The following is a 25,474-nucleotide window of genomic DNA, read 5'->3' as shown; positions in this document are numbered from 1 at the left end:
AGACAACCTGGACATTACCAACTTGGAACTAAATGGCATGAGTAGAAGATCCAATAGCACTTGTCCAGAATTCACAAAACATTCACCAAGATAGCCATATGGTGCACCACAAAATAAGTTTCATAACATTTCAAAAGACTTAAATTCTTTTTCTTTAATATTTATTTTTTAAAGAGAGAGTGACAGAGAGAGAGAGAGAGAGAGAGAGAGAATTTTTTAATATTTATTTTTTAGTTTTTTTGGCGGGCACAACATCTTTGTTTGTATGTGGTGCTGAGGATCGAACCCAGTGCCTCACGTATGGTAGTTGAATGTTTAAATTCTTAAAAAAAAAAAAAAAAAAAAATTTAAAACTAAAATTCTTAAAAAAAAAAAAAGTCTGACCAAAGCAGAATTAGAAGTAACAGAAACTTGCATAGAGAATCCCTGATTATTTGGAAATTAAACACCTTTCAAAACTTATGTTATCATGATTTATTTTTTTAAATGATCATTTGTACTGCTGAATGGAGAACAGATAACAGGTAACAGAAAGGGAAGGGCAAAAACAGAGAAGTTCTGTAAGAGACATAGTTGTCCACGTGTGATGATGGTCAAGGACAAATGGTGTCAGTGGAGGCAGTAAGGTTCAACTTTTAAATGGCAAATAAGATTTGCTCATGGATTGGATGTTAAGATAAAAGAGTGTAGAATGACACCAAGACTTTTCACTGGTCGAAAACAAATAAAGGTTTGGAGGTGCTATTTAATGAGCTGAAGAACACTGTGTGATGAAGAATTTCAGAGAGATGACCAAGGGCTTTGGGCCTGTGAATACCGAGATACTTATTAGACACATCCAAGTAGAGCAAATGGATAGCTGAATTTTGGTGTTGAGAAAGATCTGGACTAAGTATATTTCGGGGGTTCTGTTAGCATATAGGTGTTAGCCTGAATAAGCTCAAGACTGAGTGCAGAGAAGGGAAAAGTGAAGCTTGGATCATCCCAGCTCAGCAGTTGAGGAGCAGGTGGACTAAAAGACTGCAGGATTATGGTAATGGTTGCATAAAATCAGTGAGTGTTCTCAAACCTACTCAAGTGTATATTTTAAACTGGCCAATTCTGTGATATGTGAATTCTACTTCAATAAAGCTGGTTTGTGTGTTCTAATAAAACTTTATTAACAGAGTTGTCAGCAACAAAGCTTTAGTTTGTAGACTCCTGGACTAGAGGAAGGATCTTCAGTCTTTAACCCTTTCAAGTATTAGGAATACTTTGCACTTGTTGTCTCTGTGCCTAGAATTCACTTCTATGTCACATCCCCAGTGACTTCCTCCTGTTCTTCATTCAAGTCTCTGTGATTCATCTTCTAAAGACTGTTTACAATAGCACATTCATCTCTTGTATATCCTATCCCTTTTTATTGCTAATAAAGATGTTTTTAAAAATTGACCACAGACTTTGCATTCGGAGGTTACTGTTTACCTTTGGCAAAGCAGTTTTGGTGGTGTGACAGCGCAAGTGTCTATCTGCTCAGATGGGCTTGACTGAAGGACAGGAATAGAGAAATGTGTCAATAGCTAAAGAGAGAACAAATTTTAAGAGGGAGATAAAGTCATGTTTGCTTTGTTGTTTCCTATTAGGAATGGTCTAGTAGAGAAGCAAAGATTGATGACACAAGGGACAGGAAAGAATGGCTAGAGCAGTTGTGGCTGCCAGGGGGACAGGGTCTATGCTGGAATCACACAAACAGAGGAAGGGCAGAGCATGCCGACACACATGGGAGGAGGAAAGTGGACGCTTGCAGAAGTGCTAATTGCTTCAGTTTGTCCAGTTATCAGGGAGCATGGTGACCAGTCAGCCAAGTAAAGAAAGCAGATCAAATGGAGAAACAAGGTTTAATAGGCAACCCTAGCACCCACTTGGTATTGGTGGTCCTGAGTTTAAAGCAAGAATGGTCATCTTGACTATTTTTTGAGGCACATCTGGTGATGGAGATTTAGGGAAATATTGGGAAGATGGGTATAAGTGGGCTAGGCTGGGAAAACACAAAGCTGAATTCATGAGAAAAAAACACGACACGGGACACAGTTTATATTGCTGAACACCAATATGTCACTTTATTATTTGGGTTATTTTCCCATTTGTCACATACCTGCCAATGTTTACACAATGAGGAAAATCAACCAGAATTGGAAGCAACTGACCAAATCAGTTGATAATTCTGTACCCTCTTAACACACATCAGTTTTCACTTGGTAGGGATATCATCTTTGTAATTCAGTCTCACGGCTAGTCTTAAAATCGGTGTCAAGATTGTCACATCTTTAAATACAGATAGAATTGCCAGAAGTACATAATTATATGTATATACACACATACAGAAAAATACAAGACTAACTGTTTTCCCACAATATTTAATATACACTACTGTAACTATATGCAACTTTTGAAGACAGGTTAAGGGGTACAAGTAACTGTTTAGCGCAAGTAAGTAGTTTGGTCCAATATTATCTTAATGTAATGGTTTTCCGCTCCCTCCCTTTTATGTGACGACATACTATGACATACAACACATGCACAATCATTCACTTATCAACAAATGAGTTAGACAACACTCAGACGACAGCTGTATACCCAGAGGGTCACCCAACCACACACAACTAATAAGGCTATAATACAGCTATGCAGCATAAATGGTCAACACTGCTGATCCTAAAGTGAGCACCATATATACATCTGGATATAAAAAACCATTGAAAACCAAACACATGTGGGTTAGTTAAAAGGTGCCATTCCAAGGCTATACATAATCACAGGAAAAAAGTATTTACATTACTTGGAAAACAGCTGCAACAAAGAGTTTATTGCCAATGCCCTTTATAAACTTCTCTCCTACGTTTAATACAGATGTTACGCTCACGATCTATGTGAACCACACATCTTATTTCTGGCCCTTTATATGATCCCTGCTCAAAAGTTTCAAGCAAATATGTTCTATGGCTTCACCCACACATCTATTTTCATAGCTTTCAATGATAAATATCACAATGAACTAGAGCTGTAGCTTAAAACGTATCTAGCTAGCCTAGGTCTAGAAAGTAAATTAAGCATTTTAAGTATCATTTTACTTAGTATAGTTAGATATACTGTGAAGTTCAGAGTTCTGAGTAAAATATATTATTCCTAAAGTAGCAGAGTCAGTTGAGTAGTACTTGAAGAAACCATGACCAACGTAATGCAGCTCTTTGGTGCTCTGCCCACTCTCTCAAGTACGTGACCAGATGCATCTCAGTTCCTCACCTGGAGCCAAGACAGGAGGGGAAGGGCCCACAGCCCAGTCACATCCTATCACCAACGTTGATAAGCACTGTTTCTAAGACCCCCCCGGACATAGCATGAAAAAATAGATCTGGCTCCTTCTAAAATTCACAATCTGCAACATATTGCATCCTACAAGAAAGAATACCAGGAGAGATGATTATCTGGTCAAAGTAGTATTTATACAGGAATAGTTTAAAGCAAGAGTTCTTTGATTATTGTTTGGCAGGAAATGGCAGGAAGGCAAAGGGAAACACTTACAGGGGGTAGTTACAAAGCAGGCTTTGTGCATTTTTGTTTGCTGTGTGAATTTTACCCTTTCATGTATACTTTTAATCAGCCAATTTTCATAGCTAGCTGAGCCAAAGGATGGAATGGAATGGAATTAACAAAAGAGACAACCTAGTTAACAAATTCCTAAAAAACAAAACTTACTTGTTTTAATTTACGAGTTTTGACTTGCCAACATGTGTGTGCACCTCTGCTTCTGTACTAGGCCCTCCAGTTTCTTCTATCGATATGATTTTGAAGGATTCCCTGCAGCGTGCCCTACAGGAAGGAATTTACACAGAGCATCTTTCTGTTCTGTTAGACAGACATAAACTCTATAAGTAGAGTTAAGACATTAATTCACTTTGTCACATTACAAAAGATTGTCTGCTTGTAATTCATCACTACAGGGGAAGCTGCCTTACAAATCTAAGTACTTTATCTCACCTATTACAAAAACAAGAAAATCTTCTTCAGTTAAATTTTAAGAGCCCAAACTTTTTTTTCCACACTATAGCTTAAGACAAACAGGTGTGAGTATGTTTAAATCATAGTTCTAAGGTTCTCAGTGCAGATGCTTGCTGTCCTCTGCTCTGCACAGGCCCTGGGCAGCTGGGCAGCATCGCCCAGGCCTGTCGGCTTCACCACGTTATTGCTTTGGTTCTGTCTCAGACACCACAGTGTGCCTCAGAGCACGGAGTTTCCGTATCACAGAAGGTCAGGACAGGAATTTAGATTTTTTTTTTTTTTTTACAAGGAAACAAAAGCATTTTCTCGCTCTAGGTTAAGTGCAGAACATCAAATTTCTAAGTGCTCCATTTACGTTAGGTTCCAAAGATACATTTTAATTGAATCCTGATCATCCACATTAAAATTATGAATGTAAAAATTACACAGTAGACTTTTCGGCTGGGAAAGAAGAGAGTCTAGCAGCATGCACAAAGACCATGCATTGTCACAGCATCAGGAGAACAAACGAAAAGGTGATAAATAATTGCTCAGAACACCCACTTTCAAAGAGTAAAACAGAAAGGAAACAGTGAAGTGAGCCGGTCTTTGCGGCTCTGAGCAGGAGGTGTGCCAGTGGTCAGTGGGCCGCAGTCAGATGACGTGGCAGCAGCTGGCCTGGCTGGAGGCACACAGCAGCCCCTCCTTAGGGTTCCGCTGAATGTTCACAGAGATGGTCTTTTCACACAGAGGTAGCTGGAGCACGTTATTTTTCAGGTTCCTGTTCTTTATTCGTTCCAATTCAGTGGTGGTATCTGCCATGTGGTCAGAGAAAAACTTTATACTGCCCACTGCGGGGGCCTGCCCTGCATTCCCTGTGGAGCTGATGCACATTTTCCATGTGGACTTTTCCTGGACCTTCACACTGGAAAACGACAAGCCCTTCTGGGGATCAATAATGTACTTGGTGCTGCCGTGAAGCTGGGAGCCGAGGCAGAGGCTCATGAGTTTGAGGCTCTCCACGAGCTCCCCCGCACTGCGCGAGGCCAGCTGCATGGAGTTGCTGGGGCCAGCACAGCGGCGCGTGCTGCCTGATGTGTTGGTGGGGTTGCCACCAGAGCCACTGGAGGGGCTGCCCCCACCAGCATTGTTCTCACTGGGGCTGGCCTTGTCCACCCCTCCACTGCCATTGCTTGGCTTGCTCTGGCCCCCGCCATCCCCCTCGCTGCCAGGGGGGCCCTCACTGCTATCCCGGCGGTGCCAAGAGTAGGTGAATCCACTATCTTTATCCAGGCGCCTCCGGCTTTCAGAATCATCGTCACTGGTTTCTGAACTACTGCAGCTGGAGCCCCGGCCCTGACTTTTCCTCCGGTGGTAGCGTTTGTGGACAGTCCCAGGGGAAGCAATGTTCATCTTTAACCTGCTCAACTTGGGAGGCAGATTCTCATCCATGTCAAATTCATCATCGGATTCCCCTTCTTCAAATATCTGGTTGAGGACAGGAGCACTCTTCCTAGATGTCAGACGGTTGGTCACTGAGGGCTTACGGCGCAGAACCACTTGTGTTGAGAGGGACATGGGTTTCTTATCCTCTTCATCCTCCTCCTCATCTTCCTCCACCCTAAACAGACACTTCCGCCCACTGGCGGTGGGTTTTAAGGTTGTGGGTGGCACCGTGGAGAGTGCTGGTCCAGCCAACTCCTGCAGGTCATCTTTCTTCGCTGAATCACACAGGCCTTTGCTCCTGTGGCCATTAAGGACATTGTCAGCAGCCCGCGCAGGAGACTGGGGAACAGTCGCATGGGACAAAGGTGTAGCCGTGAGGTCATCCTCAAGGTCCTGGGGTACATCGATTTTGGTTGGCCATGACTGCCTGTGTAACAGATGGGAAAAGAAAAGAGCCATGGAGTCACATGCACAAATTAGTAAGGGACATTATGAAAACTTACTGGGACAAAATCTACACACTTGAAACGGAAAAGCAGCAGGAGCCTTGAAAACCCATTTCACATCTGCAAACATCAGCAAGGATGCCAGAAGGGCAAACATCATTTGAAACATGGACAAAGGGCAACTTCATCATAGGCATCAGGAAAGAAAATGGGGCAAAGACCAACTGCATCTACATAAAAGTTTTATGCTACAAGATAAATCTCTTGAGAAAGCACAAGCTTTTCAAAACTTGAACAGCACATGTACTTTGTTCCTTTAAAGTTACATTATTGCTAGAAAAGATTCACCTCGAATTCCCAGTACTGATTTTACATGATGGGGCAAAAGCTGAGCATTAATACAAATAAATGGAAATAGTTTAAAGGTGAAGTATAATTCGCATATGTGCATCTCCTCTCCAATAAAAAACACTAAGTGTAAATAAGCACATTTTGGGATGTCCACACAAGTGTACTAGATAGAAAAACTGACTTATTATTTAAACTTTGATTTTATTCTTTGATTTGAAGTCACCTAAATGATGAGAACATTGCCTGGTGGACAAAGAGAACTTACGAAATGAGGCTCTCTAGCCTCTGTTTTGAAAAAACATGTTTCAATTCTCAACTGTCCTCTCTGCCCAGAGGAATAGTAGATGCCAGAGACATTTAAAACAGTCATTTTCACACTGTGACATTTTCATTTCACACCAATTTTTGTAGCCTAAAAATAAAACCCAATTAAATCTATAACTTTAAAATACTGCCTAGGGATTTTACAACAGACATCCTTACCCCGACCTCAGAGCCTCATCCTACCCTTCAAGGAGGAAGTAAGCTATCTTTCAGAGCCACTGCAGGTACTTTGTAACAGGTGAGTGTTTAATAATATCTTCAAGATCAAGAGCATCTCTGGAAAAGTCATCTTCCATCGACACAATCATACAAGCTCTGTGGGCCGTGTGGCCCTGCACAGTGGAGCTATTCCAAACCTGAGCAGCTGCTCAGATACCCCAGCACACACTGAGCAACTCCCTGTGGTGGCACATGAGGTACTTTATGAACTGCGGTCAATCAATGTGAGAATAAGATACAGACCACACACGGGTGGATGGCTTTCCTTCCTCCAACTTAAAGCCAAAATCCACCCTGAGAGTCCACACCTAGAAACAAGGATAAGTGCCTCAGCTGTAGAGGGCAGTGTCCTCAAAAGGTGTTCCTCAACCAATGGCTGTTAATGTGAGATAATCAAAACATTAAACAACTCACATATTGAGTACAAATCTGCACTCAACACTGTAAAACTAAGTAAGTAATCTTTAAAGACACAGCAATGGGAGAAAAATCATCTCAAAGACAACGCAAAACTGCTAAAAAAAAAATTACAAATTAATCTTGAATGGAGTTCACATGACTGTGTGTTTACTAGAAGCCAGTCAGTGCTACAAGAGCCATGCAAGATTAATTCACTGAAGTCCACAACAACTCAATGCTATTATTTATCCACCTTTTAACAGATGAAGAAATCAAGCCACAGAGACACCTGTCTAAATTTACACAGACTTGAGGACAGCAACCTTGGATGATATCATGATTATTAACCCCCTCAGTCTATGCTTCATTCTGCAAACTACAAAGCCTGGTGGAACTACTTTATTAAAGATGAAAGTGGTGATCAGACAGTTCTAACAATGGGAGCAAACAAAGAGCCTGGTCTTAGACCTTAATGTATAGTCATTTGTTTACCCCTCACTACAATCCCAATAAGTAAATAGTACTATACCCATTTCACAGATTAGGCAACTACATCACAGAAAAGTCAAGCAGCTGATGAATTGACTAGCTGATCTGACTGCCCAATACCTAAAATCCTGAGATAGCATAGATGGCACAAAAATACCCTATGTATCTTTAAAATTTATTTCAAAAAAAAGAGGGAAGGGCTGGGGATGTGGCTCAAGAGGTAATGTGCTTGCCTGGCACGCGCGGGGCGCTGGGTTTGATCCTCAGCACCACATAAAAATAAAGATGTTGTGTTCACCGAAAACTAAAATATAAATATTAAAAAATTTTCTCTCTCTTTAAAAAAAAAAAAAAAAAAAGACGAGGGAAAATTCAACATTGTTCCTGGGATAAAAACTTAAGAAAGCAACACATGTCAGATTTGAAAGAATTTAATGAAAACAACTAGCAGACATACTGGCTAGAGGCTGTTTCTCCAACAGCTACCTACCCCCACTATCCCCCACTGAGCCCAAGAAGGGAAGCAGCTGGTGATGAGAGAACCAAGACCTCAGCTGCCCCTAGCAGCCCAGGTCTGCCCTCTCCAATGAGGCTGCCATCACTGTTAAGACCCTCTCACCCTAGAGATAGGAAACATTCACACAAAATAGTTCACTATTTCAAAACGTAACTTACTAAAATCAGTGAAGACATTTTTCTCACCTAAACTGGGCCTTGATATTGCTAGGGCTGGCAGATCTAGTTTGTATTTCTTTTTCTTGCTTTTCTCTCAGGATCCTTTCAGCAAGCAAGAAGTAAGTGGCCGTGATGTGGTTATACCTGTTGGTTTCCAGTGCTCTGAGAAAAACGAGATGAGAACAAACATAAGCTAGAGATAGGCTTTTTTTAATAAGAATTAGAAAAAAACACAAAAGTACAAGCAAATGAAATTCATTTGGGAAGCTTTAAAAGTATGCAAAATGTAAACCAGAAAAACAAATAAATTAGGTCACTCTTGAAAGTCTAAAAAACAACTGCATAAAAATATTCATTTTCAGTGGGAGAAAAAACAAACTGCAGATAGCAGCTGGGTTGGATGTCAGTTTCAGATCCATAAGAAAAAGTAATGGTACTTCTAAGAACATAAACATTATTTGAAAATTTAACTTGTATGTAGTATATTTGTTAAACTGCCTATTTGCTTCCATTAAAAGAACAAAATGAAGCTGGGGGTGGTAGTACACCCCTGTAATCCCAGTAGCTCAGAAGGCTGAGGCAGGAGGATCGCAAGTTCAAAGCCAACCTGAGGAACTTAGTGAGGTCGTAAGCAACTCAGTGAGACCCTGTCTTTAAATGTCTCAAAATAGGGCTGGGGATGTGGCTCAGTGTTCAAGTGCCACTGAGTTCAATCCCTGGTACCAAAAAAACCAAAATGAAGACAAAGTTTGTGTTACATGAATGTGCACTGCAATGCTAGTATCAAAAAAATTAGGAAATGTTATTTTTATACTCTATGCTTATTAGCATTTTAGGTATTACAGAATTGCTACCATCAATTAATTGAAAGTATGTCACTGACCTCTTCTTTAAATAAAACCAATATATTTTATTTATTTTATTTACTCATCTGTTTAAATGGTAATGCTTGCAGAGTACCTCATCTGCGCAGGCACTGTGCTGGCTAGGTACTGGGGCACCATGTCAAACAAGGTACATGGTCTGTCTGCTTTCCTGTGGCTGGCCTGTCATGGGCATACCATGAATGTGTTTCAGAAAACGCCTACAAGTTCCAAAAAGATGTAACTATGATTTTCAGAGACTTTGCATTTAGCGAAAAAAGACAATGAACACTTTAAGAAAGAAATGATTCTAAGATCACTTTTTATAAAATATGCAGGGGAGAAGGAGAAACAGCCAAAGGGGGGTGGGACGGGGCACAGCAGGGCAGGGCAGGGCCAGAAAGGAAGAGGCCAAGGTGAAATTCAGGGGGCAGAATGACTTCTCAGAGTTGTTTTTTCAGCTGAGTGCCAAAGGCGGCAGTTAGCAGTGTTCAGGGGATATACTATAAGTCTCAGGGCTTGCCCTCAGAATGAGTAGCTTCTCCATAACATGAGCAGCTGACAAGAAGTAAGACTCACTTAGAAAGTAGTAAGTGACCTTGGGTTTCCCAGCTCCTGCTATGCTTGGGAAGCTAGTGAATGGGCAAACTGCAGCTACCTGAACCATTTAAACTTACATCCCCTTTGAATTTAAACAAAATTTACATGATTAATTAAATAGTTCTATATGACACAACTATGTATGCTTATTTGTATTTAAGTTAAGAACACTGGGCCAATTCAGGAAGAAACAAACAGCTTTTACCCATTCAAAATAAAAAATCATTTTCTACACATTCCTAAAGTGATTGTCCACAGCAGAAATGGCAAAACGTTCTCTTCTCTGCTTAAGTCATCTTAGTAGCTATGGGTTGATCTATGAAGACTCATGATATACTTTGGCAATCTGTAGATATTTGTACTTAAACTGAGAACCTGGGTTTATTTTTGTATATCCCTTTTCCAGTATACTAAAAATACCCTCATGGTGGTACATATCTATAATCCCAGCTACTCTAGAGGCTGAAGGAGGAGGACTGTAAATTCGAGGCCAACCTAGGCAACTTAGTAAGACCCTGTCTCAAAGTTAAAAAAATAAAAAGGGTTAGGGATGCAGTTCAGTGGAAGAGTGCCCCTTGGTTTCAATGCCCAGTATTGAAAGAAGGAGGAAAAAACTCACCCTTAAGATATGTCCCTTATACAGACCCCACCCTTCTTAGAGACTAGTCTACTGCTGGTGCACCCGCAAATGGCCAACACATGGCAGTGGCTGTGGGTCAGCCTGGGGCCTCTTCTCCACTAGATCAAGGTGATGGGTTAGATCTCATGGTAAGGCCACAAGAAACCCTGAAGAGAACATCTTTTTTGCCTCCCAGGTTATATCCTCTTTTCCTCATACTCACTATCTTTCAATACATTAAATAATTTTTGACTTTTCATTTATAGAAATGCTGCATGTATTTAGTCTGTACTTTTTATAAAAATTACTCATCATTAGAACAAAGCAAGTGCATCTTTAATCTGCATTTTCCTTGATTTCAAACTGCTCAGGTTATTGAAAACTAACTTTGAAGATGAACCTAGGGGAGCACTTGCCTAGCATGAACAATGCCCTGGGTTCCATCCCAATATCAGCCCCATCCCCTGCAAAAAAAAAGGCTTTGGCTTTAATTAACAACTTGCATAACTTGCAGGTTCCAGGTTGCTGCAGCAAGGACTCTGAAGAAGATAGACAGCCAAACTAAGAAGATAGTGCCAAACTAATGGCTATAGCTGTGGTTGAATAAAACTTTACTTTTAATAATATGCATTTACCAACCCCCGATTTAGTCAGTCTAAGCTCATGGTGCTTCCTGGTCTCCCTACTCACTATGGGGACCAGCAGGAGACACAAGAATGAAGAGGAGTACATCTACAGACAGGGTTCATACTGAGACACAAAACAAGCTATCCCAATATACCCCACAGAAAGTCAGAAAGGCCATAGCACTCACCACCACCGCCACCCAGTTTTGTTTACTTGACCATCTGTGTGAAACACTGGACCAGGAATGCTAGAGGTAAATGACAATTCCTATTAACTAGAACTCTATCCAATACACAGTATCTGAAGGCTCTGAAGAATAACGAAGGAAGCCCATTCTGGGAATCCTAAAGCTGTGGTCCCCTGTGTATTGATAAGCATTGACATACTCAACAATGGCATCTCGATCCGCTATGTCCCCAAGCACCATGCGCTGAATGATACTGTTGTGCTCCTCTTCAGAGAGATTTTTGTATGACACAAGGGGTATGTTATACTTTGTGGCTGGTGAAGGGTCCACTCCCTGAAGCCATGGATGGTTTTCGATTTCTTCTAGAGAGGCCCTCCTCTTGGGATCTCTTTGTAGCATTCGTGTGATTAAGCTGGAAAGGAAGGTACATCCATTGTTAAAGCACACTGCTTACAAGATTAAGGTGGCAAATTATTTTATTAATAATAATTATTTCCTATATCCACACCATAAATTTAATTAGGTCCCTAGTGGTAGAAGGGGCAAAGATGGGAATAGTGAAAATTTAGTGTCATTATATTTATAAAATAAAAAATCATGACCTCCAGATATAATGATAAGTAAGCCAAACACACAAATATAGTTTCTCTACCATCTAATGCTAGATACCAAAATCTGCTCCTGAATAATAATAATATGGCTTAATGAAATATCAGAACCAGACACAATGATTATCAATGAAAAACAAAATAGAGTACACTAACCAACTTCTTTCTCAGGAAGAATGAATGACCCTCCTGATGAAAACAACTAAATACCATGGAATGTATTTTTAGAAATATATTTTGTTAGCTGGGTGCGTTGGTGCACACTTGTAATCCCAGCAGCTCAGGATGCATTGGGGTTGTATTGGGATAGCTGAGGCAGGAGGATCGCGAGTTCAAAGACAGCCTCAGCAAAAGTGAGGCACTAAGCAACTTGGTGAGACCCTAAGATGAATCCACCCCCCAAAAAAGAAAGAAATATATCTTGTTTAAAGCATTTTGTTAGTAAGAAAACAAACAAACAAAACCAAGAAATACTTAGCAACTAAAACAGAATGAAAGGAGGACCTTTAGGAGATGAATGCCAAAGCTAGTTTTTGCCTGTTCCTGCCTTGGTTCTGAAGGCTACATTGGGTGCATGTAACAGAACGTGTAGGGACTACTAATGATGGTATAAAAGCCCTTGCAAAGAGCTAGGACCAAACCTCAGTATAAGAGTGAATGAGGGGCTGGGGATGTGGCTCAAGCAGTAACGCACTAGCCTGGCATGCGAGAGGCCCAGGTTCGATTCTCAGCACCACATACAAACACAGATGTTGTATCCGCGGAAAACTAAAGGAAATAAATATTAAAAAATTCTCTCTTTAAAAAAAATAAAAAGTGTGAATGAGAAGGAAATCCACTGTTCAGAAGAGGTTAAGAAGAAAACTTGCCTGCCTCAATACTGACTATGGAAGAAGGGTGAGTGAGAATTCCTTCTAAGAACTTGTAACTATAAGCTTAACTGGTCTTCACACAAATCCGTGAATCAAACTAATGATATCAGCTAGAGAAGTAAATACACAAATCCTTACCATTGAAATAGAAATTAAAACCAAGCCTCAGAATTCCCCAAATATTACAAAGAGAAACACAGTCAGAAAACACAAAGGACGCAAGACACCAGGAACAAGAACCAAGAAACACAGAGCAAAATCAGAATGGAAATTCTTCAAATACAGAAATATCAGACACAGAACGTAACTGAGTTAAAAATGTTTAAGAGAAGTTTGAAAATACGACCAGGCAAAAAAAGACCATACAAAATTATACTATTCAGTCTTGGAAAAACAAACAAAAAACCTAAATAAGACTTCTAAAGGTGAAAAATAAAAATAATAATTGTAACCTTAAAAAAATCATATCAAATTTTTCAAACTACTTCTAAAGAGAATTAATGAACTGAAAGATAAGGTCTAAGAAAATGATAGGAGTATAAGAGAGGAACAGATAAGGAGGACAGAGTGAAAATATCTAACATATATCTAATCAGAGTTCTAGAAGGAAATGAGAAAATGGAAAAGAAACTGCATTTGAGAAGATACTAGCTAAGAATTTTCCAAATTTACAGAAGGACACAAGTCATGAACCAGGAAGTCCAACATATCCTAAGCACAATAAGTAGAAGATCTGAAAACAGTCTGAAAGGAAAGACAAAACACATACACAGAGACAACAGTAAGATAACTGACTTTTCAACAAGAACAATGGATGTCAGAAAATACAAGAACATATCCAGTGAGCTGAGTAAATTGGTGAGAGGAATATGTGAATAAAATTATGAGACATACTATGTAGATCCTGAAATAGTATACTGATTGATCTCTTCTGAAAATAAGATGCCCTAACTATTCTCTGGAACCTAAAATAACTACAACAATTCCGATTGGTCTTGCTTTTTGTGGCTGCAGAAAAACGTTGCTTTCATGGCAAGTCTTCACTTTGAGTGAAGTGAAGTAACTGCCACTTCTGTAACTGTCTCTTCTGTAAAGAGACATATAATGGATTTCTCGAAAATAAACATTTAAGAAATATATGAGTACATTTTGTAATCTAATATTGGATTTCAAATCAAATTCTGGAGCTAACCCTCCCCCTAAAAAGTCTCAACAAAAGAAAAAATATGGTCAAAAATTAAAATAAACCTAGATACTGCAGCCATCTCATAATTTCTTGACATGTTAATGGCATTAGATAAAATTCCTTGTTTTAACATTAGTTCTTAATATTTCCGCATACTTTTTTTTACTTACTCTTTACATTCTTTAGACACATGGGATGGTACTGTGTATTTGCAATCCATGATCATTGTCAATGTTTCACTGTCATTGGCCTCTTGAAATGGTGGTTGCCCACATACCAACATGAAAAGGATCACTCCCAGACTCCATATATCTACAAATCAAAAACATATTTTTAAATATTGGACTAGTTAGAAAACCAAAAACACTAAGAAGAGTAAAAGTAGACTAACAATATTATTTCATTTTGAGCAGTCAAAAGCATTTATATCTCAAAGTAAAAATAACTAGGAAAGAAAACTTATGCCTAAATAGGGCCAGGAAGGTATGTATCTTCTTCACTGAATTCTCTTAAGGTCCTAATCAAGTGCCAGTACACAGTGAATGGTCAATAAATGTTCAATGAAGAGATGAATTAATTTTTGTTACCAGAATATCTACTGGGAAACACCTATCTAGCTTTTAGATCAAAGGACAAACACGCTGCCTTTTCCCTTTACAATGTACGCCAGAGTTAAAACTAAGACATTAGTATCTGAAACCTGAAAAGAATTTTACCTAAGGTCACATTATCTCAATTGTTCTTTACCTCAATCCTAGTGAAGTAATTAAGTCATTCAACTCATCTTCACTTTATGGAGATTAAAGCTCAGAGACAAGCAAAACATGGCTGTTGAGGAAGAAAGACTGTGTCACTAGATGGCAGAACTAGGACCCAAGGTTTAAGCAACCAAAAGGCACACTTCAGCTTAACAACAGTGGGAGCCACTCGATGCAGCCACTCAATGAAACTATTAAAACACTAGAAAATGAAGTTTCCCATCATTGAAAATATTCAGCTAAGGCTGGGCAAACTTCTAGTAGTCAGCATAAGGATTCCTACTGCAATGATAAGGCTGGACTAGCTGATGTTGGAGGACCCTCCCCAAACAAGCATTAGGGTGATACCTACAACAAATCACTTCCTACCTCTGGCCATTAGAAAGAAACAAACCTATCAAAGAGATAGAAAAAAAAATGTGTATTTTTTTTAGATGAAAATGTACGTTTTTTTGATAGAAAGGATTTAGGAAGGAGTTCACAAATTCATTCATTCCAGAAAATAAAATATAGACACAATAATATAAACATCCACATAACAAAAAAAAAGAATCCAAGATTTCTAGAAAGGCTTAAAAGAGAATCGTGGGGCAGGCCACATGATCTTTGTCATCATATTTGTTAACACTTAACTACTGTTTACAAGTAAGTGAAAACACTCAAAATAATGTAGGCTCCCTACTAAGTGCACTAAAATTTATTAATAAAATCTCTACCTTGGTTCAAACTGAACAAAGAAGGTAACAAAGGCAGGAACCAAAAAGTTATACACAATCTGAAATTTTAAATATACAATAAATTTTAGTAATGATGCTCTAATGGATATTAGTGAAAGAGATGAAAAAAATATTTTAAAATTAAAACATTAATATAAATGAGGATGAAAGAGACCTGTGGATCTCTCAGTCCAAACTCTTGGCTCCATAGGGTTCCTAGGAAGTCTGTGTGGCACTGCTCGTAGGATACATGAATTATCTGACCTACTGCCTCAGGGCAGCAAGCTGGCTCAGGAGTCTACCCCACTCACTGACTGTCATTTCTCAGTCTTAACCTTGGAATTAACAGGAACATACCCTTTCAAAATCAAACAATCTGAATAATAACATTTGGTCACAGTTATTCTTTTAATAGCCAGTGAAAACCCAATTCTAATAGAACCTTATTGAGATACTTAAAGGAAATTTTGTTACTGTTTCACTTAAACTCTTTTTGTACAACTTGAACCTGCTTTTTGTGGTACCTGCCCCAAATCCCAAGCCACCACTGTGAACAAGTGGCAATTATAATTATTTTCCTTTATTGCATGCTGTCCCTCATTTTACAAAACAATTATGTTCTAGAAATTGACTATAAAGTAACTCTTATCTTCCCACTGATGATCCATTTCACAGAACGGAAATTTATCAAGTTTTTGTTTATAATATATAAACTTTGCTATCTCCCCACCTTCCTTCAAAGAAAGGACTTTAAATGGTTTATAACAAAAAATGCAAAAACATTAAAAACCTGGGCAGTTAAAATGAAAACTCTTCTTTCTTCTATTGTTCAAATGCCAAAAACCTTTAATGCTACTTCTATCATCAGACCTAACCACTAATACATATGTATTTGATATGTAATAAATCCATCTTTCCATAAAAATCCTACAAAACAACAACTTATATGAGTTTATTTATATTATTTCCTCTACCATCTCATACTATAACTCTGGATAAATGAATCTTACTCTTTACTTTTTATGATAAATTGGAGTTGACATCTGAGGTTGTAATTATACAAAACTGATGTTCTAAAAATATAATGAATAATATAACTATCAACTAGCAATTACACAAAATTCTTATTTGATTAAAGAAAACTTTTTCTGTTAAATTTTAACCTAACAAGCAACAAAAAGTCCAACAATTTAGAAATATTCTCTTTGCTCAAGAAAATTAACACCCACTGCTGGTTATAAAGCGATACATAATTAGAAGAGCGTAAAGAAAAGCAAAAAAGCGTGCGTGCGCGCGCATACACACACACACACACACACACACACACACACACACAATTTCCACTGTTTCCCATTAAAGTTCAAATAATTTTTGAACATGGAAATGCTTAAAAGTTGAGAAATTTAGAAATAAAATTCTATATCAAATTCTTTAATACGTTGCTAGATAACATAATTTGACGCACTTAAGGTAGAAAAAGAGTACAACAAAAGAGGACAAAGACTTAGAATGGGCATATGACTTCCTCACTGAGCATGATTATTCAGAAAAAAAAACCCTGTATATATTACTGGACATACATAGACTTTTTTGTCACTATCCTTTAAATAATTCAGTATAAGAACTATTTACACAGCAATTTTATTGTATTAGAAATGATTAGTAATCTACAGATGATTTAAAGCATACAAAGAGGATGTGCACCTTTTATGCAAATCAAACACCATCTTACATAAGGGAACTGAGCATCCTTGGACTTGGTATGAAGGGTCCCCTGGAACCAATTCTCTGTGTATATGGAGGGATAAGTACATTTATTTTCTATACTTATTTCTCTTTCTTTCTCTCTCTTTTTTTTGGGGGGGGGGTGTATTAGAATGTTTTTACTTTTTTCATCCCAAAGGACAAAGGAAAAAGATAAAAACAGGTCACTAAACAAATACAGTAATATGATATTAATCAAATTATTTAAGAATGTATCCCTATCTTTAATATAGGAATACTAATAGTAATCTACTTCCTCATCAAGCTGCGATGGGTATTACGATAGAATCCATGCTAAGTATTCTACACAGAGAAAAGATTCAGAGGTAGCTATGTCTGTCCCATCCTTATTCCCAGGCACAGAGATGAAAGAGATACCTTTGCTCTTATAAGACTTTACAGAGGGAAACAGACAACAAAAGCAAATTTAAGAAGACACAAAGCCAAAATGGGGAAGAAAACTAAAGATCGGAGGCAGAGACAGGGAAAGGCTTCTTTGGGAGCGTGGGTCCCCAGTACTAGCCATTTGGTTACAGGCCACTAAGAATACCATCAGGAAAGCCTATCTGTTACATTCCCCCATAATAGGAGAGGGAGGTAGTACTTGCCTTAATAAAATTCACTTTAGTGGATATTTTAGACTATTCTCTTCCTTACAAAGCTTACTAATAAAACTACAAATTCCCAAGGTGTAGATGATAGCCTCAGGTTAAAATGCTAGACTGCAAGGACCCCATCAAAACTATAAATGGGTGTTGGGGTGGGGGCCTAGAACATGGATTGGGCATTTATTTTCATTTTCAAAGAATGTTGGTGGAATTTTCTATACATAGGTTAACTAACATCAGCCATCTGAACAATCTTGTTGATATCATTATCTGGAACACATATTTTGATTTCAGACCCAGCTATAGATATACACTTATGCTGAATAAAGATGAAAAAAAAGAGAGAAAATATCACATAAGCATAAGTGGTTTGGTTAAAAAAATCTTGCAACTCATGGAAATGTGGGAAGGAGTGGAAAGATAATGAAGAATTGACAGTACTAAGGATTTTGCTGATCTCCACCTAGCTGGAATTAAGATCACAAAATGAGTGAAGTCTCATCTGCAAATACTTGGAATATTTATTTATCACAATTCAATTAAATTATGCTATCTAGGATTGGGGTGTAGTTTATACTAAAAAGTTCATTTTAAGCAGGCTAAAAAAAAAGATCAAAATGAAAACAAAACAAAAAGGACATGCTAATCATTTATTTGAGAAAAAGTAAATGAAGGGGGTATCATGACTACTAAGAGAGTTTCTTAAAAAAAAATTTCTAAAGTGAAGTATTTACACAGAAAAAGCTGAGGGATTCGAAAGCACTAAAAATGGGAAGACAGAAGAAAGGTTTTAAGTAGAAACCTTTTTTTTCTTCTAGATTTATCAGTATAGCCACAAGTCGTGAACCACTACAGATGAAACAAGGGCACCTTTTACATTCAACACCACTTATTAGCTGCTAAGATTTATGCAATCATTTTTCACTTCCAACTGTGTTCACTAGCAACTGACATATGACCCAATTCTAAAGTAAAAGGCAGTGCTTTCTTAAACAGCAAATACTATGTCAGAAGTATATAGGTTCCAAGAGCCTAAAAGAAAAGCTAGGACTTTTATTTTCTTGTGTTGATATTCAGAAACCTAATCACCCAGGTTTTATCAATCTGAATTTCTACTTACACAGTAAGAGCTACTGATCTGCATCCAAAATCACCCAGAGCTCTGATTACTAAAGGTTCTTTCTTGCTCCAAACAAGAGCAGCTTTTAGCTCTAAGGAACATGACCAGAGAGCATTCTGAAAATGAACAAAGTGTTAAGAGTGAAGCAGAAGAGAAATGAAGAATTTGAATAAGTCTTTTAGACATGCTTTAGGATATCCTTGTAATCCTGGGTCCATCAATACTCTAATTAGAAGCAAGTTTTTAATTATTTAACAGAGAAACATTCTTTCCCTTAACAACAAAAGAAATGGGAATGAATGCCATAATCCCAAACCTACTTTAAAACACTCCTTTTAGATTCATCAAAATGTCCCTTGGTGACTTCCAAAATCAATGCTGCTCAAACTAAGCTTATCCACTTTGCCCCACTTGGTATGTTCCCATCTGTGCTCTAGTTTGGTCAATGGTTCTTTCACACACCCAATCTAAACTTAGGAGACATCAAAGATCCCTCATTCATAGGTCCTGTGGCTTCCAAGTCAAGGAGATACTGTCAATTCTACCATGTGCTGAAAATCCTCAAAGGCTTCCACCAGTGGTCCTCATCTTCTCTGAGGTCACCTCATACTGCCCACCAACCTGGAGAACAGAGCCATCTAATATTTTCAGCATCATCACAATGAGCTATTATTACAGGTTTTCTTGTATTTTCTTCCACTGCCCTGAGAATGAATGCAGAAAATGAATGTAGAAAATGTCCTTGAATGTAGAAAATGTCCCCTGCACCTAGCTAGAGCCTGCTCAATAGAAGTCTAATGAATGGAATGAACTCAAAACTAAAGAGAAAGCAGTTTTGCAAATATTGTTTGGGTGGGGTCCCCCACGGGGCAGTTGAAGCAGAGTTTTAGGGTACAGGGGCAGGTAGTGGTTATTTCTATCCTGCAAAAAATAAAACTATGAGGGAAAGGAGACTAAGAAACGCTCAGAGCAGACTGGAGAGGGTAATCATCGAAGACAAGCTGCAGTTTGTTTTAGTTAGCTATTTTAGGACTTGTACAAACTTGTTTTTTCAAGTCAAGGAAAACAGAGAAAAGTTCAAGAAGTCAAAGGGTTATCAATCACACACTGTTGGACTGTACATGTTCACACAAATCCAAACCAGATGAGCAGCAGACACCCTTCCAACTCAGCATAGCTTCATAAATCACTTTACAAATCTGATTTTTGTAACAGTCAGGATGTGAACTTTACAAATGCAGAGGGAAAGATAGGCCAGGCTAAAACATCCTCACTGGGTGATCTCGTTCAGCATGGCCTAATGAAAGCATGCATGCTTGGGGAAAGCCTTAAGAGGGACCTGAGTTTAAATTCTATAATCAAGCCAGCCACGATGGCGCACACCTGTAATCCCAGCAGCTCGGGAGGCTGAGGCAGGAGGATCATGAGTTCAAAGCCAGCCTCAGCAAAAGCAAGGCGTTAAGCAACTCAGTGAGACCCTGTATCTAAATAAAATACAAAATAGGGCTGGGGATATGACTCAGTGGATGGGTGCCCCTGAGTTCAATTCCCAGTACAAAAAAAAAAAATCTGTAATAATTGATTAGTTGTATATTCTTGGTAAGTAACCCAGCTTCCATATGCCTTAGTTCGCTCTTCTGTAAAACAACATAACATGTACAATTGCAGAGCCTCCAGGGACCAATAAGTACAGGAGCAGGACCAACAGGGAAAATAAAGAGGGCTTTAAACTTTGTACTCAATATATTTCTGTTATTTGAATTACAATAATGCTCATTTATATATACATAAAAAGTAATTAAAAATTAGCTGTGTTTAACAGAACATTATGATAGTATATTTTTAAGGGAATAAGTGGAAACTTCTTTAGAGGAATCAAAGTGATAGAAAAATGCACAGACAAATTCTCCACCCACAGAGATAGTGATTCTGAGTCTGTGATCTGGGTAACTTGATTCTGCAAGGCTCCCTTCAGAAATTCATAGACCAATTTCTTTATAGCATGAATAGCTACAGTCAGAATTATTTAACTTTTAAAATTTAGCATGAATAATTGCTTTAAGAGTTAAGAAAATTTAAAACTCAAATATTAAAGCCACTAATGTATAAAATGTGATAAAAGAAAAAAAGATAGGGTAATAAGAGTATATAATAAAACAGATAAACCACAATGACTGACAATTTCTTGTGTTATCTTGGTACTGCAGTGTCTAGGGAGTAAATCTTGTGTTCATGAAGTCAGGGAAGATGTCATCCATCACCCTCTAGTTCTATTTCCCTGCTCAGGCCAGATCTGTGTGCTCTTAAGGTGAAGGTGACACTAAAGCCAGAGCCACCACATGGGCAGCCACCATGGGCACATTCCCAGACAAAGCTAGTCTGGATGTTCTGGCTGCCTTGAAATTTCCACCCAACCAGAACAACCCCTGGAGGTAGTTCTTAATACCTCAATGAAGAATTAGTTACAAATTCATATCTTTCCCAAATTAGATCTTTTTAAGAATACTCTCTGAAATCTAGGTATCTCCTTTTATAAGCTCAAGGGGAAAAATCTTTCACATCCCCCCCCCCCCAATTCTACTGTAACACTCATCACAGAATCTATAATGTTCATATATTAGAAGTGTTTTTAAAATGTGGAAATAAGGACCATGAGCATGGCAACATACAGTACTTGCTTATGAGGAGTTTCCCTGTTTTTATCATTCAGAAGTTGAGGGACTCAAGAGTGGCATTACTGGTGACATACAGTGACTAAATGTAGTTTTGAGAAGTGATTTCATATTTCCCAACAGGATTAAGACAAATACAATGCAATTTTATGAGTCTAACTTTGAACTACAAAGCAGAAATCTTTAAATTTAGGATAAATTTAGACCAATTCTGTATTGTCAGTCAAGTGCAACTAATGTAATATACAGTTAGCACTTTATAAATCTGAAATCTGCACTCAATACTTTTGTTTTATAACTAGTAGAGTATTTTTATGTTTTCTTAATACAAGTCTGTTACATAAGATGAAGATGTGCAAACATAAGAATGGACAAGCCAGGGCTGGGAGTGTGGCTCGGCAGTGGAACGCCCGCCTAGCATGTATAAGGCCCTGGGTTGGATCTTTAGCACCACATGAAAATAAATAAAGAAAGAAAGAGAATGCATCCAACTATAACTAAAAAATAAATTTTAAAAAAAGAATGGACAAGCCATTAAAGTATCAGTTAACAGAAATCATTTGTATAAGTCAACCTCTGCTAAGATTAGGTTCTTTGAAGGGCACAAAATGTTTAACCAAACAAAGTTTTCTGGGTGTTGGGGATACAAAGTAAAATGAGGTAAGTCCTTTAACAACAGAGCACTACCCTAGACTCCTTAAAATGTTTACATTTTGGGGGAGACTTTTTAACATCCTCATTTGAGTATAAAGAGAAACAAATTTTAAAATAATAAATCTGACTTAACAAGATTCAAAATTCAAATATTAGTTATTGAAATGTTTGTTTTGGTCAGATCTCCAACTATTATAACTTAATTAGACACATGGTTCAAAAACACATATTTTCCTATATTTAAAAAAATCAGTATGCCTTTCTAGGAATTACAATAAACACACAACCTGGTTATAACTTCCAGATTGTTCCTTCATACTAAAACTTAAGCTAGAAAGTTCTCTCAAATATAACTACTCAGTTCCTGTTACTAAAATTAACATTTACTTTTTTCAGATTATGAAAGCACATTTAATGCCAGTAGAATTCCATCCATTGGCAGCCTGTGGGAGGGCCCCACACTCACAAACACCATGGATAATCCTTAATATTAGCTTACTATATATGTGAAGATATAAAGACTTATTTTAATTTAAATTACCCTGATAATTTTTTACAAAGTTAAGGTATAACTCACATATACTAAAACTTGCCATTTTTAGTGTGCATTTCTGCAAGTTCTAACAAATGAATTCATGAAAGTACCCTCACAATCAAGACATAAAACAGTTATATCACCCCCAAAAGTTCATTTTGCCTCCATGTAGTCAGACTCTGTCCCTAGTGCAGGTCCTGACAACCATGGGTGTATTTTATGTCCCTTTAAGTTTTGCTTTCAAATAGTCATACAGAACATACTTCACCATCCTTTTTTTTTTTCTTTTTCACTAGAGCATTTGAAACACATCCCTGTTGTTACATGCATCAATAGTTTTTGTTATTGCTGAGTGGTATTCCATTGCACAGATGATCTTCTACTTTTCTCAGTTCAGGTCAATTATGAATAAAGCCACTAAAAGCATTCACGTACAGGTTTTTATACTAACAGATTTTCATTTCTCTTAGGAAATTACCTAGGAGTGGGTTCGCTGGGTGTTTACTTATCTTTATAAGAAGGTGACAAATTACTTTTCAAAGAAGCTGTATAATTTTGCATTCCTAACAGAAACATGAGTTATACTTGCTCCATTCAGGACTTCATCATTTTTGGTATTGTCAGTTTTTTAAACTTTTAGCCATTCTAATGGGTATGGTTTTAATTTGCATTTCTTAATAACTAATGGTGCTTATTTGCCATTTTATATCTTTGGTGAATTGTCTGTAATAATTTCTGGCATTTTCAAAATGGGTTACTTTTAATTTATTACTGAATTTTCAGGGTTTTTAAAAATATATTCTGAAAACAAGTTCTTTGTCAGTTATGTGATTTGCAAGTATTTTCTCCCAGTCTTTTTAATACTATCTTCCAAGGAACAGAAATAAATCCAAATGATTTTTAGAAAGTCATACCAAACACACCAAACACCTACAGGTTATTAGACCTGTTTGATTTTTAAAAATAAAAAGAATACTGCGCAGCCCAAGGACTTGATGGTCCTTTTGGAAACACCTTGGTTTATACACATTACTTGAATTTTCCATTACAATCTTCTACCCAAGTAACAGCTAGGAAATTTAAAATACAATAAGAAAAATGAAAGAGCTAAAATATAAAACAAAAATGAGAGTCAAGTATTCAAAGGCACAAAAGGACATTATTCTCTATATACTGTATGCTCCAAAGCTTACTTCAAAACTACTTGTGCTCATTTTTTTTTTTTTTTTGTAGTTGTGGGCCCATTTTTTACTCACCCATATAAACTCAGAAGACCAGATCCAAAAGGGGGTTTACAGTAGTCAATAAATACCTGTGGAACTAAAGTAAAATGTATTTGCCTGCATCTCTCTGAAGATAGTTTTCATTAGATTCTCTTAAGAGCATAGAAATCACCGAATATACTTATGGAAAGGCCAGGGAAAAGAGTTACCAAGAAGAGCAACAACTACATTTTGTAAAATAATTTCAAAGAATGTAAATTTTCATTTCTTTAGTTCATCTTGGTAATTTTTATTTGCCAAACACACACTAAGTTTGTCATGTTTACCAGGCAATGAGACAGATAAAACAGAAACACACAGTCCCCTCTCTCAAGGACCTTACTATTGAGCAAGGGCGACAAGTGAGCCATCTGGACTGAGGTAGGATTGGCAAGGCCCCATCCAATTCCAAAGAGAAAAGGCGATCAGGGCATGTGTGCTCAAACATCATGCTCTTTTTTTAGCCATCCACAATCCCTCCTTTTTTTTTTTTTTTTTTTAACCCAACAAACTAGTGTGCCTACATTGTGCGTTCCTATGTCCCAGGCACTAGGATTTAGATCTGTTGAGTGTGCCTGACTGTACCAAGTCTTATATATTTTCCTATTCATCAGACGTGGTAACACAAATGCTGAGGTCCTATAATTTTTGCCTTGAGTTTCAGAATTCAAAATACTTCTAAAGTAAAAATTTTTTAAATTTAGGCACTGTTTTACACTATACTGGATGTAATTTTTAAATACATACTTTTAAGGTTAATAAATAAATTAAAAATGGATGATCAATGCTTTCCAAAGGTAAAATAAATTATATTCCAAAAATTATACAGAAAGATGAGAATAAGGAAAGATAGTGAAGGCACATGTTTAGAATCAGAGAAACACCAACTCCACACCTGTTCTTTCTCTACCAAAGTCAATGTTCACATGTGAGGACCTGACTGACATATGCTACAGCCCTCAAAGAAAACAAGCACTGTATGTTGCCAATGACTATGGAGATGTTTCTCAAGCATCCATTCCTGGAGTCAGGTCCATCTGAGGATCATACCTGCAACTTCCTGATGGTTTCCCAAGAACTATTAGTAACTAGTCTTGCCAGGCCAAGAGCACAACAGAGTGTTCAAGCACAGTAGCCTGCATGGAACAGATGACCCTTTCTCCCATAATTCTTACAAACACTGAAATCGTCTCACTTCAGCATCTGGAATTCAGTCTGTCCAACAAAATGTATTATGAAAAACAGGATTCCAAATTGTGTTCAAGTATTGTGTTTAAGTTTGTTCTGACCACTAATTTTCTGTTTTGCAAACTGGCTTTTCTTCTACAAAAGAAGGAAAAAACTTCTAAAAAAAACCCAAGTGGATTTAATATTTTCAACTCCTCAAATGACCTAAAATAAATAAGTGAATTCAATTTCTATATGGATTTCTGTATTAAAATAGCAAGTGTTCTCAA

The 25,474-nt window shown here is 37.6% G+C and overlaps 1 protein-coding gene across 11 annotated transcripts in view; it reads right to left on the bottom strand.

Annotated features, from left to right (window-relative positions):
• Nucleotides 1-2,070: 2,070 nt before the first annotated feature.
• The window catches only part of Snrk (SNF related kinase), a 47,686-nt gene continuing 24,282 nt past the window's right edge, over nt 2,071-25,474 (bottom strand). For 10 of the 11 annotated variants that reach the window (XM_076844248.2, XM_076844274.2, XM_076844279.2 and 7 more), the window contains 4 exons: nt 14,099-14,240; nt 11,462-11,674; nt 8,394-8,528; nt 2,071-5,890 (listed from right to left, as the gene is read on the bottom strand). In XM_076844248.2, the coding sequence (XP_076700363.1) occupies nt 4,672-5,890; nt 8,394-8,528; nt 11,462-11,674; nt 14,099-14,240 (1,709 nt within the window). In that variant the 3' untranslated portion in view covers nt 2,071-4,671. Of the gene's footprint in view, nt 5,891-8,393; nt 8,529-11,461; nt 11,675-14,098; nt 14,241-14,675; nt 15,150-25,474 lie in introns of those variants that run through there. The other variant, XM_076844296.2, reaches the window with a different exon arrangement.

This window comes from Callospermophilus lateralis, chromosome 1 (genome assembly GCF_048772815.1).
Source record: "Callospermophilus lateralis isolate mCalLat2 chromosome 1, mCalLat2.hap1, whole genome shotgun sequence".
NCBI classification, from domain to species: domain Eukaryota; kingdom Metazoa; phylum Chordata; class Mammalia; order Rodentia; family Sciuridae; genus Callospermophilus; species Callospermophilus lateralis.
The sequence above is the reverse complement of the archived record's forward strand: the minus strand, read 5'-3'. Positions and strand labels throughout refer to the sequence as shown.